The sequence below is a fragment of the Ananas comosus genome, linkage group 9 (assembly GCF_001540865.1).
Source record: "Ananas comosus cultivar F153 linkage group 9, ASM154086v1, whole genome shotgun sequence".
In the NCBI taxonomy this organism is placed as follows: Eukaryota; Viridiplantae; Streptophyta; class Magnoliopsida; order Poales; family Bromeliaceae; genus Ananas; species Ananas comosus.
Window position 1 is genome coordinate 10,497,388 of NC_033629.1, and position 14,212 is coordinate 10,511,599.

General features: G+C 35.8%; 1 protein-coding gene across 1 annotated transcript; it reads right to left on the reverse strand.

The window, feature by feature from the left end:
- LOC109714752 (probable serine/threonine-protein kinase PIX13) lies at positions 962-13,913 on the reverse strand. The gene is made up of 6 exons (XM_020239452.1): positions 13,715-13,913; positions 12,395-12,759; positions 3,235-3,370; positions 2,229-2,371; positions 2,007-2,130; positions 962-1,406 (listed from the first exon to the last, which is right to left on the reverse strand). Exons 1-6 carry the CDS (start codon positions 13,785-13,787, stop codon positions 970-972), a joined length of 1,278 nt encoding a protein of 425 aa, XP_020095041.1. The 5' UTR covers positions 13,788-13,913; the 3' UTR covers positions 962-969.

Below are 14,212 nucleotides of genomic sequence, written 5' to 3' on the forward strand. Positions count from 1 at the left end.
TGAAAACAACGCGGACCGGAATCTGCAAAAACCAACAAGAGTGACCCGGTTTTGCAAAAGTTCCAAAATATGTGGATTTTTTTATGCAAAAAGGCCATATATATATATATATATTATATATTCTAAGCACCATACTTAAATTGATAAAATATTAATTTGTAGATCAATTAAATCACTAAGGCCTTAACTATTAACTGATGCCCTGCAAAACAATGTAAAATGATTTTGTTGGGTCCAAAAAAGATTAGCCACCGCATCTTCAACTCAGCCGTATCTTAAAGGTTTGGTTAGGCCCCAAAAATTTGGTTGGTGGTGATGATGAATGTGGTTGAGTTTGGCTTGGGCTCTTTTAACAACTTAATCATGAGGCCACGACGCCGCCAAATCATTTTTTCACGCCAATTAATTCTCATAATTCTTGATTTTCCACAACTTTTACCCAGTAGAAAATTGGATCCAATTAGGTTAACAAGAGCATAAAAATAAAAATGGATGCAACACTACGTCCCCCGAGGCGAGTCGCCGTTATCAAGTCTACTCGCCGCTGCCATATTAGTTTACATTCCGCTTATTACTTAGCCTTAGTTTGTTTGAGGTCCATGATGACGCTATTAGTAAATAAAAGTTTACGGTAAAAATATAATGAATATTGTTTCTGCCGTTGCTCCGATAGGGACAGCAAGAAATATATGATAAGTCGACTCATTATGATATGCGAAACGCAATATTACGTACTGGAAACAACAATGCCCGATCTCCCGGCGACTGCAAACAAAGTCTTAGTGGGCTTCATAGTAATTGAAAGCACTTTTGAATATCGTAAGTATTTGTTATAAACTTACCACATCCTCAGAACTGATATAATAAAACAATATACATCTAGCTCGTGTTTCGTAATCTTTCGCGAAAGAAAGAACAACTTCTAATAATATAAATAGACGCGAAAATGAGTAGACAGATCTTCCACTTTCACCGTAATCGAGGAGACTGATAATTGGCCTGTCGGCCCGAGCCCAATCCTTGATCCCTGCGGCCCGACCCGCCGTGAATGCGGGCCACGGGCCGCGGGGACGTACCTTTCGACCTGATCGATCGGCTTTTCATCGAACCGATACTTTCGAGAACCGCCACTACTTCCTTCATCGATGGTCGGCTCTTCGGGTCGACGGCGACACATCGTAGGGTTAGCTTAGCTGCCTGAATGGCACCTTTGGATGGGTATTGCCCTTCGAGCCGCGGGTCCATCAGTCGAGCCAACTTTCGCTGGTCCATTAAGAAGGGCTTGGCCCATTCCACTAAGTTGAGTTGCTCCGGCGGTCGACTAGTGTCGAGCGCCCGCAGGCCGGATAGCATCTCGAGCAAGACTACTCCGAAGCCGTAGACATCACTCTTCACATAGAGATGACCTGATTGATACAAAAGGGTACGGTTAGTAGGCTTCTACGACCACTTTAAGATTGTTTGGCTTAGACAGAGCTTCTGCAAAAGCGATGTCAGAGTAGAGCTATCAGTAATGCCGTTCATAACTTTTTCAAGTGGAGCTTCTGTTCGTCTCATGATTACAATAAGAAATTGTGACTATAAAAATTTTAGCGATTTATTTTGAGGCAATAATTCGAGAATAATGAGGGAATATTTACAACTGAGAATTATCAACATGGAAATACAATTTCAGTTCGTAAAATTTTGGCCTCGATTCAGTTTCATCCTCGTGTTTCAGTTTCAAACAATTTGGTCTATGGAGCGATAAAATTCTTCTTTTAGTACACAATCTAAAAATGGCATCGCGCCAGCGATGTCATAGACCTTCAAACTTCATGGGCTTGATTGTTAAGATGAAAAGCTGACGACGAAATTACAATCAGAATCAAGCTTCAGGCACTAAATTTCATAGTTGGAACTTCCAAGGACAAAACTGAAATCTAGATAAATATAAAGCTTATGAGGGACTAAATAGCGTATAACCCTATGAAAAATTTCACAGGAAAAAGGAAAGGAATGCTCACCGGTCGCAACATACTCCGGAGCTGCGTAACCGAACGTGCCCATCACACGTGTGCTGACATGTGTATCTCCACCAGTTGGCCCAGCCTTTGCTAGCCCAAAGTCGGAGAGCTTCGGATTGAAGTTCTACAGGTATGTACATAATCATCAATAAATTAGCAGCATACCAACTTGAGATTATTTGAAATATCTAAAATGATTAGAAAGCGAAAAAAGAAACTGACAGAGTCAAGAAGGATATTGGATGCCTTGAAGTCCCTGTATATGATCTTCTTCTCCGATGTATGTAAGAATGCGAGGCCACGTGCGGCCCCGATTGCAATCTTCAACCTTAGGCTCCATGAGAGTGGCTCAAAAGTTGCACCTCCTGCTTAAGAATACATTGGTTTCATTACTAAAAGAAGTTGGAAAGTTCATTGGATATATCACTCAAAGAACTGAATTTCAGATAGCTAGTTTCTCAAAACTATAAAGGGCATGTTCTGTCATGGTATAAGCTTGTCAGTAGCATTATTTTAAGATGTTTACATGAATACTAAGTAACAGTGTTCTAAAGTGTGTTTTTGATTACTCAAATAACATATGTGACTGATTTTAAAACACTAAAATGAGATGTCTCAATCTTGTAATCCAAAGAAAGCAAAGTACTAACAACTTTTTTCTCACTAAAATCCCCCCAAATAGCTTCCCCTCTACAGCTGAAGCAGAAGCCCTTCAGCGGTGTTCGGCTTTTGGACTCTAATGCAGTAATACGACAGGCAATAGAGAGAGGCAATTTCATTTGCCGAAACATGGGTGGTTTGCTGCTGCTCAAACTTGGGAAGTTTCCCTAGGAACTATGCTTAGATACCCAATAAAATTATCAGACTTATCATATTACATCCATACCAGAGTTAGGCAAACAAGGAAAAAGTTAAATGCGCCGAAAGTCTATTGACTAAAGTGTTATTCTCTTTACTTTAATGCTATTATATGCCGTATTCCCTAAACTTTCCTGCAATGCGTAATTGCATTCTCAGTTCCACCCTCCAACTGCTCATGATCCTTATCCTATAACATACACATTTGATCCCTCTACCAAATAAAAGTGTAAGCCATCTACATTTAATGGGAAAATGAGCGAAGTGTCATACGCAGAGCACGTGGTTTAATTGACATGTGAAGTTCACGGACTAAAGTATTTAAGTAAAAAGTATACAAAACGAATCGGAGTTTGGTCAGAAAACTTACTCCGAAAGAGGTGATTTTCTAAGCTCCCCTTCGGCATAAATTCATAGATGAGAAGAAGCTCTTTCTCCTCCAAGCAATAACCCAACAGTTTGACCAGGTTGGGATGTGAAAGCCTCCCCAGGAAGTTTATTTCAGACTATAATTCAAAGAAATATTATCATGTTAGTTTGATACACTATCGAAAAGAATTCGATGCACATAGCACTACACACTACAAATTAATCAACCAATTGCAGCAAAGTTTCATGGGAATATGAAAATAAATCATATAATTTATGAGCAAATTAAGCATTCAAACCACACTAGGAAAGGAAACATGAGGGGACAATTAGTGATGGATAATACATTTAAGTTATTAGTACTACTATTATTTTTGGAGAGTTGGTATCCTTGTTGGAACAAATACCGCACAGAAATCTGATTGTGATTTAAATCTAACTAAATCTTATGATAAAATTAATAAAATCAACTTACCGATAATCGCTAAATCCAAATAAAAATTTAATTGATCCGGAAGCGTGCGAGGCACTGCCCTAAGGCGTATTTCCGTCCTTACGTGCGGGATTAACCGGAAATAACACCCCAAGGTACGACCGGAATTCCTCCTCCTGCGAGCACGATCGTGAAGGANTTTTTTTTTCGGCGAGAAAAAAAAAAAAGAACGACAGAAACGAAGAGGAGAGAGAAAGAGGAAAGAGAAAAAGTAATAAGGGTATTTTGGTCAGTTTGCTGAAAAAGCGGACCGAATCTGCAAAAACCAAAAAGGTGACCCGGTTTTGCAAAAGCCCAAAATAAGTGGATTTTTTATGCAAAAAGGCCATATATATATATATATATATATATTCTAGCACCATACTTAATTATAAAATATTAATTTGTAGATCAAATTAAATCACTAAGCTTAACTATTAACTGATGCTGCAAAACAATTAAAAATGATTTTGTGGGTCCAAAAAAGATTAGCACCCATCTCAACTCAGGCCGTATCTAAAGGTTTGAGTAGGCCCAAAATTTGGTTGGTGGGTGATATGAATGTGGTTGAGTTTGGGCTTGGGCTCTTTTAACAACTTTGAATCATGGGCCACGACGCGCCAAATATTTTGTCACGCCAGTAATTTCAAAATCTTGAATTTCTCCAAATTTTACCAGTAGAAAATTGGATCCAAGTTAGGTGTAACAAGGGAGCATAAAAATAAAAATGGATGCAAACTACGTCCCCCGAGGCGAGCGCCGTTATCAAGTCTCTCGCCCGCTGCTCATATTAAGTTTACATCCCTAATTACTTAGCCTTAGTTTGATATTGAGGTCCATATGACGCTATTAGATAAAATAAAGTTTAGGTAAAAATATATAGAAATATGTTTCTGCGTTCTCCGATAGGACAGCAAGAAATATATGATAATCGACTCATTATGATATGCGAAACGCAATATTACGTACGGAAACAACAATGCGATCTCCCGGCGACTGCAAACAAAGTCTTAGTGGGCTTCATATAATTGAAAAGCACTTTTGAATATCAGTAAGTATTTGTATAAACTTACACCACATCCTCAGAACTGATATAATAAAATATACATTAGCTCGTGTCGTAAATCTTTCGGAAAGAAAGAACAACTTCTAAGTATAAATAGAGCGAAAAATGAGTCAGATCAGATCTTCCACTTTCACCGTAATCGAGGAGACTGATAATTGGCCTGTCGGCCCGAGCCCAATCCTTGATCCCTGCGGCCCGACCCGCCGTGAATGCGGGCCACGGGCCGCGGGGACGTACCTTTCGACCTGATCGATCGGCTTTTCATCGAACCGATACTTTCGAGAACCGCCACTACTTCCTTCATCGACGGTCGGCTCTTCGGTGTGACGCGGAACACATCGTAGGGTTTAGCTAGCTGCCTGAATGGCACCTTTGATGGTTATTGCCTTCGAGCCGCGGTCGCATCAGATCGAGCCAACGTTTTCGCTGGTCCATTAAGAGGGCTTCGGCCCATTCCACTAAGTGTTGAGATTGCTCCGGGTCGACTAGTGTGAGCGCCCCAGCAGGCCGGATAGCATCTCGAGCAAGACTGACTCGGAAGCCGTAGACATCTTTCACTAGAGATGACTCTGATTGATACAAAAAGGGTACGGTTCTAGTAGGCTTCTACACGACCACTTTAAGATTGTTGCGCTTAGACAGAGCTTTCTGCAAAAAGCATGTTCAGAGGTAAGCTACTCGAGATGCCGCGTTCATAACTTTTTCCAAGTGTAGCTTCTGTTCGTTAATGATGTACAAATAGAAATATGTGACTATAAAAATTTTTAGCGATTTATTTTGAGAGCAATATTCGCAGAATAATGAGGGAATATTTACACTAGAATTTTATCAACATGGAAATACAATTTCAGTTTCGTAAAATTTTGGCCATCGATTCAGTTTTCATCCTCTGTGTTTCAGTTTCAAAAGCATTTGGTCTATGAGCGATTAAATTCTTCTTTTATACACACATCTAAAAAATGGATCGGCGCGCAGGCGATGATCATAGGACCTCAAACTTCAATCGGGCTTGATGTTTAAGCATGAAAGCTGACGACGAAATTACAATCAGAATCAAGCTTTCAGGCACTAAATTTCATAGTTGAAATTCCACAGGACAAAACTGGAATCTAGATAAATATCAGCTTATGAGGGACTAAAACTAGCGTAAACTATGCAAAAATTTCCAGGAAAAGGAAAGGAAATGGCTCACGGTCGCCAACATACTCGGAGCTTGCGTAAAACCGAACAGTTGCCATCACACCGTTTGTGCTGGGGACACATTTGGGTGGGTGAATCTCACTCAGTTGGCCCAGCCTTTGCTAGCAAAGTCGGAGAGCTTTCGCAATTGAAGTTTCTACCAGGTATGTACATAATCAATCATAAATTAGCAGCATACCACTTGAGATTATTTGAAAATGCTAAAATTGATTAGATAAGCGAAAAAAGAAGCGACAGAGTCAGCAAGGATATTGGATGCCTTGAAGTCCCTGTATTATTGATTTCTTCTCAACGATGGTTATGCTAAGATTCCAGGCCACGTGCGGCCTCGATTGCAATCTTGCATCATCCTATTAGGCTCCATGAGGTGGCTCAAAAGTTGCACGCTCCTGCTTAAGAATACATTGGTTTCATTAGACTAAAAGAAGTTGGAAAATTTCATTGGAATATCATACTAAAGAACGATCAATTAGAGTAGTTCTCAAACTATAAAGGGCTGTTTCTGTCATGGTATTAAAGCTTGTCAGAAAAAAAAAAACTAGCGATTATTTTAAGATGGTTACAATGAATTACTAAGTAGAGCGTGTTCTAAAGTTATGTTTTTGCATTACTCAAATAACTATGTGACTGATTTTAAAACACTAACAATGAGAGTCTCAATCTTGTAATCAACAGAAAGCAAAGTATCGAACACTTTTTTTTTTTTCTCACTTAAAATCCCCCAAAAGCTCTTCCCCTCTATAGCGTGAAGCAGAGACGCTTCAAGGCGGTCGTTCGGCTTTTGGAACTCTAATGCGAGTAATACGACAGGCAATAGAGAGAGGCAATTCTCATTGGCCGAACATGGGTGGTTTGCTGCTTGCCAAACATGGGAAGTTTCACCTAGGAACTATCTTAGATACCCAATAAAAATTATCAGACTTTATCATATTACATCCTATACAGGAGTTAGGCAACAAGGAAAAAGTTAAATGCGCCGAAAGTCTATTGACTAAAGTGTTATTCTCTTTACTTTAATGCTATTATATGCCGTATTCCCTAAACTTTCCTGCAATGCGTAATTGCATTCCAGTTCCACCCTCCAAACTGCTCATGATCCTTATCCCTATAACATTACACCTTTATCCTCTACCAAATAAAAGTGTAAGCATCTACATTTAATGGGAAATGAGCGAAGTGTCATACGCAGGCACCGTGGTTTAATTGACATGTGAAGTTCACGGACTAAGTATTAAGTAAAGAAGTATACAAAACGAATCGGAGGTTTGTCAGAAAACTTACTCCGAAAGAGGTGGATTTTCTAAGCTCCCTTCGGCATATAATTCATAGATGAGAGAAGCTCTTTCTCCTCCAAGCAATTAACCAACAGTTGACAGGTGGGGATGTGAAAGCCTCCCCAGGAAGTTTATTTCAGACTATAATTACAAAGAATATTATATGTTAGTTTTGATACACTATCGAAAAGAATTCGATGCACTAGCACACACACTACAAATTAATCAACCAATTGCAGCAAAGTTTCATGGGAATATGAAAATAAATCATATAATTTATAGCAAATTAAGCATTCAAACCACACTAGGAAAGGAAACATGAGGGGGGGACAATTAGTGATGGATAATACATTTAAGTTATTAGTACTACTATTATTTTTGGAGAGTTTGGTTATCCTTGGTTGAACAAATACCGCACAGAATCTGATTGTGATTTAATCTAACTAATCTTATGATAAAATTAATAAATCAACTTACGATAATCGCTAAATCCAAATTAAAATTTAATGATCCGAAGCGTGCGAGCACTGCCCTAAGGCTATTCGTCCTTACGTGCGGGATTAACCGGAAATAACACCCAGGTACGACCGGAATTCCTCCTCTGCGAGCACGATCGTGAAGGAGGTTGACGGAGACTCTTTCACACCCGTGATAAAGAAATCAAGTAAATAAACAATTGATAAAAACTTAAATTAAAACCTCTTTTCACTTGTTGTTTTTCCACATGAATGTTCATATATCTATGAACAGTAGAACAAGTGTATATAAAATATTATACAGGGGAATGAGAAAATTTAACGTTGGTATTCAACGTTCAATTTTCTTAATTAGCCCTTTTAATTAGCACCCAATGAATGTCGCATGGATTCCCATGCGGACAAGTTAGCGCGAGCATGCAAACGTCCGCGCGTGCACAGTGCGTGCGGACGTTCGCTAAAAAATAATATATAATAAAAATAAATTAAATTAATATTTTAAAATATGAAATTTAGAGATTTGAATTTTCTCCAACAATCCCCCACAAAATTCATATCACAAAAAATTAAATAGACGAATAAATAAATCATGGGTGTTTATACTTATGCAATAGGGCGAGGTGTCTTTAAGAGACTTAACCCACTTAGTGTTAATAGTTTCCATCAGAAGGAATCGGAGTGAACCATGTCTTGAACTACGTTCCTTTGCCCTGACTTCAACTATCACACACACAAGTACAGAAATTCTCCCGCGGGTCTGTGCGTTAATGGCCATGACAGTACCTTGAATTTTTCTAAGAGTTTCTAGTGTATAGGCCATTACGATGCCGCGGCCACATACGGATACTCTTATATAGGTGGTTTCCTCCAGGAATGTGTGTGAGTCACATCTCGCGAAAATTATCGCCTTGGATCCATTAAGAGCTCTCAGCTCAACCTAATCCGCTACACAGAGCATACTCACCATAGGATGGAATTGGAGCTAAAGTCCTTTATTATAAATTTGTTAGAAAGTGCTGCTTGGCCGAAATGACAGCTTGTTTTTCAATTGAACCTTCTTCAAGGATCTTCTATCACAAAGGTTGGGTTCCCACTAGCGAAGGCCCTTTACGGCAAAGTCACCATCCCCCTCGATTGACTCTAGGACTTAGTCCTTTCAGGCCTTTCGTCAAGCAATCTGCACGATTCTGATCAGATCTATAAAACTTACAAAAAATATTATAAAAGGTTAGCCATCTAATAATTTATGTCTCCAAATAATTTACCTGCCAATCTTTAGAATTTGCAAAATTCGGTTTCCAGATGAATACTAGGATAAATCACGAGAGTAATTATAATATCAAAATTTATCAAAATGATAAAAATAGTACACCACCAGTTTTAAAATTATCAGAATTTAAAAATATGGCCTTAATCATGTCTTAATAGAATTTGGTCAACAACAAATAGATGGCACAGCAAAATAAATGATATACTATAACCAATGTATAAAATACTTAGATGTAACAAAATGTAGTGACAACTAAGAGATAGTATTATAGGTTAGGTGATGCTGGTACGAAGCGCGTCCGTACACGTAACTTAAATTTAGTGTTAGCAAACTCTCCTTAATTTACTGTGGCAAATTCTTCTTCTTTTTTTTTTTACCAAAGATTTTTACTGTAGCAAAACATTTAAGCCGTACAAAAATATTTTACAGTAGCTTTTTTTTTTTTTTTTTTTTTTTTTTTTTTTTTTTTTTTTTAACTTATATAAAAAAATAGTGAAAACAATATACATATAGTTTTTGAAATCCATAATGTCGTAAAACTTTTTTATTTCAAAAGAGCTACAACAGTAAAGCATTTTTTTTTTCTTTTTAAAATACTCATCAAATAAAATGTAAATTTAAACAAAGAAATTACATAATATGCGAATATATAGGTTTAAAATGATAATTCGCGAAAAAATTTTGTTTGAATGCCAATTATATCAAACAAATTAACTAACAAAATTATTACATATAAATTAATTTAATACGGATTAGCACTCGTCAGATTTCAATCACAATCAAATCGGAGATACGCCTTAGATTGTTGGAACAAATACCGCACAGAAATCTGATTGTGATTTAAATCTAACTAAATCTTTATGATAAAATTAATAAAATCAACTTACCGATAATCGCTAAATCACAAATAAAATTTAATTGATCGGAAGCGTGCGAGGCACTGCCCTTAAGGCGTATTTCCGTCCTTACGTGCGGGATTAACGGAATAAACACCCAAGGTACGACCGGAATTCCTCCTCCTGGAGCGACGATCGTGAAGGAGGTTGACGGAGATCTTTCAACACGATGATAAAGAAATCAAGTAAATAAACCAATTGATAAAAAACTTAATTAAAACCCTCTTTTCACTTTGTTGTTTTTCACATGAATGTTCATAATCTATGAACAGTTAACAAGTGTATATAATATATATACAGTGGGATATGAGAAATTTAACCAGTTGGTATTCCACAACGTTACATTTTCTTAATTAGCCTTTTAATTAGCACCCACCATGAATGTCCGCATGGATTCCATGCGACAAGTAGCGCGAGCATGCATATACGTCGCGCGTGCACAGTGCGTGCGGACGTTCGCTTAAAAATAATCATAATAAAAATAAATTAAATTATATTTTAAAATATGAAATTTAGAGATTTTGAATTTTCTCCAACATCTATCATTGTTTTAGGCGCCTGTTGCTGCTTCTTTTCTGGTAGGGATTCAAGAAAATAATTAGAACAGATTTGCAAGACTAAAATCAATGCATAGAGTAAATCTTAATGAATTACCTTTACCGTAGCATAAAAATTTTTAAATTATAACATAAATTTTTTTTAGTTATAAATTTAACATAAATTACCTATTTTCTACACTGTTGTGTTGATCGTACGGTCAGAAAAGACTATTCTGGAACAAGGTCAAATCAGGGTACTTGAATATTAAAAATCTTTGAACTACTTTTTCTGTCGATACTTGAACTGTTTCTAAATTAAATTTTTTTTATCTTCTAGGTGGCGTTTGGTTTGAAACAAGGGGGGGATAGCCCTTGTTTCCCGCTTTGTTCCCAAATGGTATGTTTGGCTTCGGGAACAGTAGTTTCCGGAAAATCTTGGAACTTAGCTGGTATAAGGCTGGAACTGCTGTTCCACCCGTTTCTGGAACAAGCTTGTTCTTGGATGAGAAACAAGATTAATTAAAATCTAAATTTAATTTTAATGGCAGTAAATTATTAATTAATCTTTAATTATATATTAAATTTTATTTAGTTATTTTAATAATTAAATAATTAAATAATTTATTTATTTATAATTAATTATTAATAATAAGATAATTATATTATTATTAATTTATTATTATAATTAATTATTAATAATTAATAATATTTATTAATTTTTATTATAATTATTAATAATTATTAATAATTAATGGTAATCGATATTATTAATATATTATTTACAATTAATAATTTAATAATTATTTTATCTTTAATAATTGATAATCGATGTTATTATTAATTTATTATTTATAATTATTATTAATATTATTATTATTTATTAATAAATATTACTATTAATTATTATTAATAATTTAGAATAATCAATATTATTAATAATTTATAATTAATTAATAAGAATAATTAATAATTATTATTATTTATTAATAATTAATAATAATAATAATAATTATTAATTAGATAATCGTTATTAATAATTTATTATTTATAATTAATTATTATTATTAATTATTATTTATAATTAATTATTAATAATTAATTTTTTATTTATTTTTAAGTAATATTTTTATGTTAATTAATTACATAATATAATTTTAATTTCAAATTTTAACACTTATTCCTCTTGTTCCAATCTAATCATCCAAACACTATTTATCTTATTCCTAGGAACAACCCAATTTTCATCCAAACACAAAATTGATCTAGTTCCTGCTTATACCTGAACTTGTACTTATTCCTAGAACTAGCAGTTCTTATTTATACCCTAACCAAACGCAGCCCTAGAGTTTATTTTAGCTTTTTGCTGAACTAGCTAATCAATTTGTCAAATATAATAGAAAAAACTTCAAAAAGCTCCATGTGGTTTCATACTTTTTTATTTTAGTATCCAATGGTTTAAAATATATCAAGTTAGTATCATATAATTTCGCATTTTCTCACTTTAGTTCTCTGTGGTTTAAAGTGTATCAAGTTAGTACTCTGTGATTTTATTTTGTATCAAATTAGTACCCTATGATTTTATTTTTGTATCAAGTTAGTATCCTGTGATTTTATTTTTCTCTTAATGAAATATTAAACCATATGGTACTAAAGTGAGAAAGTGCGAAATCACAAGATACTAACTTGATACACTTTAAATCACAGAATATTAAAGTGAGAAAGTACGAAACCACGGGACACTAACTTGATACAGTTTAAACCATAAGGTATTAAAGTGAGAACGAGTGAAACCACAGGGGGGTATTTGAAGTTTTCCCTGTTAGGGAAAACTTCAAAAACTAGTAGATACAGGAGCAAAAGCGGCAAAGAGATTAACTAATCAATAGGCTAGTAATAAACTTCTTTTTTCCTTTTTTTGTCGCAAGAAAATGGTGAGCGAGTAATGGGGCATTTCATCGAGCACCTCACCTGCCACTCCTGCAGCCCCTGCACGCTCTCCGCTTTGAGCTTCTTGATGGCCACCACCGCCGCCCCCGACGACGCCGACGCCGACGCCGCCGACGTCGCCCCCGCGGCGCCGGGGCCCTGGCCCTTCTCCTCCACCGAGCCCTTGTAGACCCTCCCGAAGCCCCCCTCGCCGAGCACGTTGTCGCTCCGGAACCCCTTCGTCGCGCTCCGCAGCTCCGCCAACGTGAAGATCCGCAGGCTCGGCGCCTCCAGGATCCGCCCGCTCGGGTGCCCCGCCCCCGCTCCGGCGCCGGCGATGGACGCGGCGGCGGCGGAGGGGGAGGTGGTGGCGGCGGCGCCGCTGGAGGAGTTCGACGCCGAGGGCCCTAAGATGGAGGGGATTAGAGGACAACGAACGAGGGTAAATTGGTAATTTCGACCGCGAGGAAGGAACGAAATGTAATGAGCCCCCTTAAATATAGGATATTTTGAAATTGGTTCCTCAAGTTTATATATTATTGCATTTCTCTTAAATATTATTAGGGGCAATTTCCTTTATACCCTAGAGTGCCAACTTATTTTCATATCCACCCTTAAAAATATGTGTTATTAAATGTACCTTACTAAAAATTCGAAGTTTTTCCAATAAATCCTCAAAATATAGATATATAAAAAAGAGAAATTTTTCGGAGTATATTATATTTGAATTAAAGGGTAAATAAAAAAATTTAGCAATTTTACAACGTTGAGAGACCATTTTCTCTTATTATTATTATTATTATGGTCCCTTTTTAAACTGTAATTCTTATATTTTACACCTTTTTAAAGTTGTATTAGCTACTGATCAACAATCATTCTAATTAACTTTATTACAAATAATTAAAATTTATTAAATTTGATAAAAAAATATAAATAAATATGATGAAATTTCTAATTTAATTGACCAATCAAAATCTTAATTTAGCAAAAAAAAAAAACAAAGCAAAAATTAAAAGGTGTTAAATAAGGAAAATAAAGTAAATGGTGGCATTTCTAAATGGGGAGTCTACATAGAGTTGAGGGGTATCTCCATACATTTTTAAATAAAACAATAACTTAATGGGTGCACAGAGACCCCCCAAAAAATAAAAACCAAGTGAAACTAAATTTAGAATACTAAGAAAGAAGAGCAAATGCAAAATAGAGAAGAGTGAAAAATGGTAATTTGGTAAAAAAAAAAAAGAAGAAAGAATTGCATGATTAAAAAGTAAGAAAAATTAAATTAAATTAAATTTGAAGGGGGAAAAAAATCATCTAAAAATGATAGTTTTTTCTATGTTTTATCTCAAATAAAATTAATACCTGAATTAGGAGATGTGGTATTTGTTGGGCTCATAGTTTTCATTTCCTCAGGTGAGGCAAAGCAATTCCCCATGCCCAAAACACTACTGTTCTTTTCCCCTCTCACTTATATTTCTCTCTCTCTCTCTCTCTCTTTTTAAACTATTTATGCTCCTTTATGATTCTAAGGAGTTGCAATTAATATAGAGAATGGTTTTTAGAGAGAGAGAGAGAGAGAGAAGAGTTGATATTTGATGATGTTATAGGCTCCCTATGTTTGCTTAGGTGCATTTTTATATCTCATTTGTGGTGGTGGGTGGTGTTTAAAAGGCCATCAACATGAGAGAAATATTTTTTTTTTTAAAAAAAAAGGAAAAAAAAAAAAGAAGAGATATCAACATCATTGAGGAAAGTAAATTTGGCCTGCAAATGTGTTTTTTAAGAAGTGAGTCTTTCAAAGATGATCTTCCCTTTTCTTTTATGCTTCTATCTTTTTCTTTTGGATTTTGGGACCTTCCA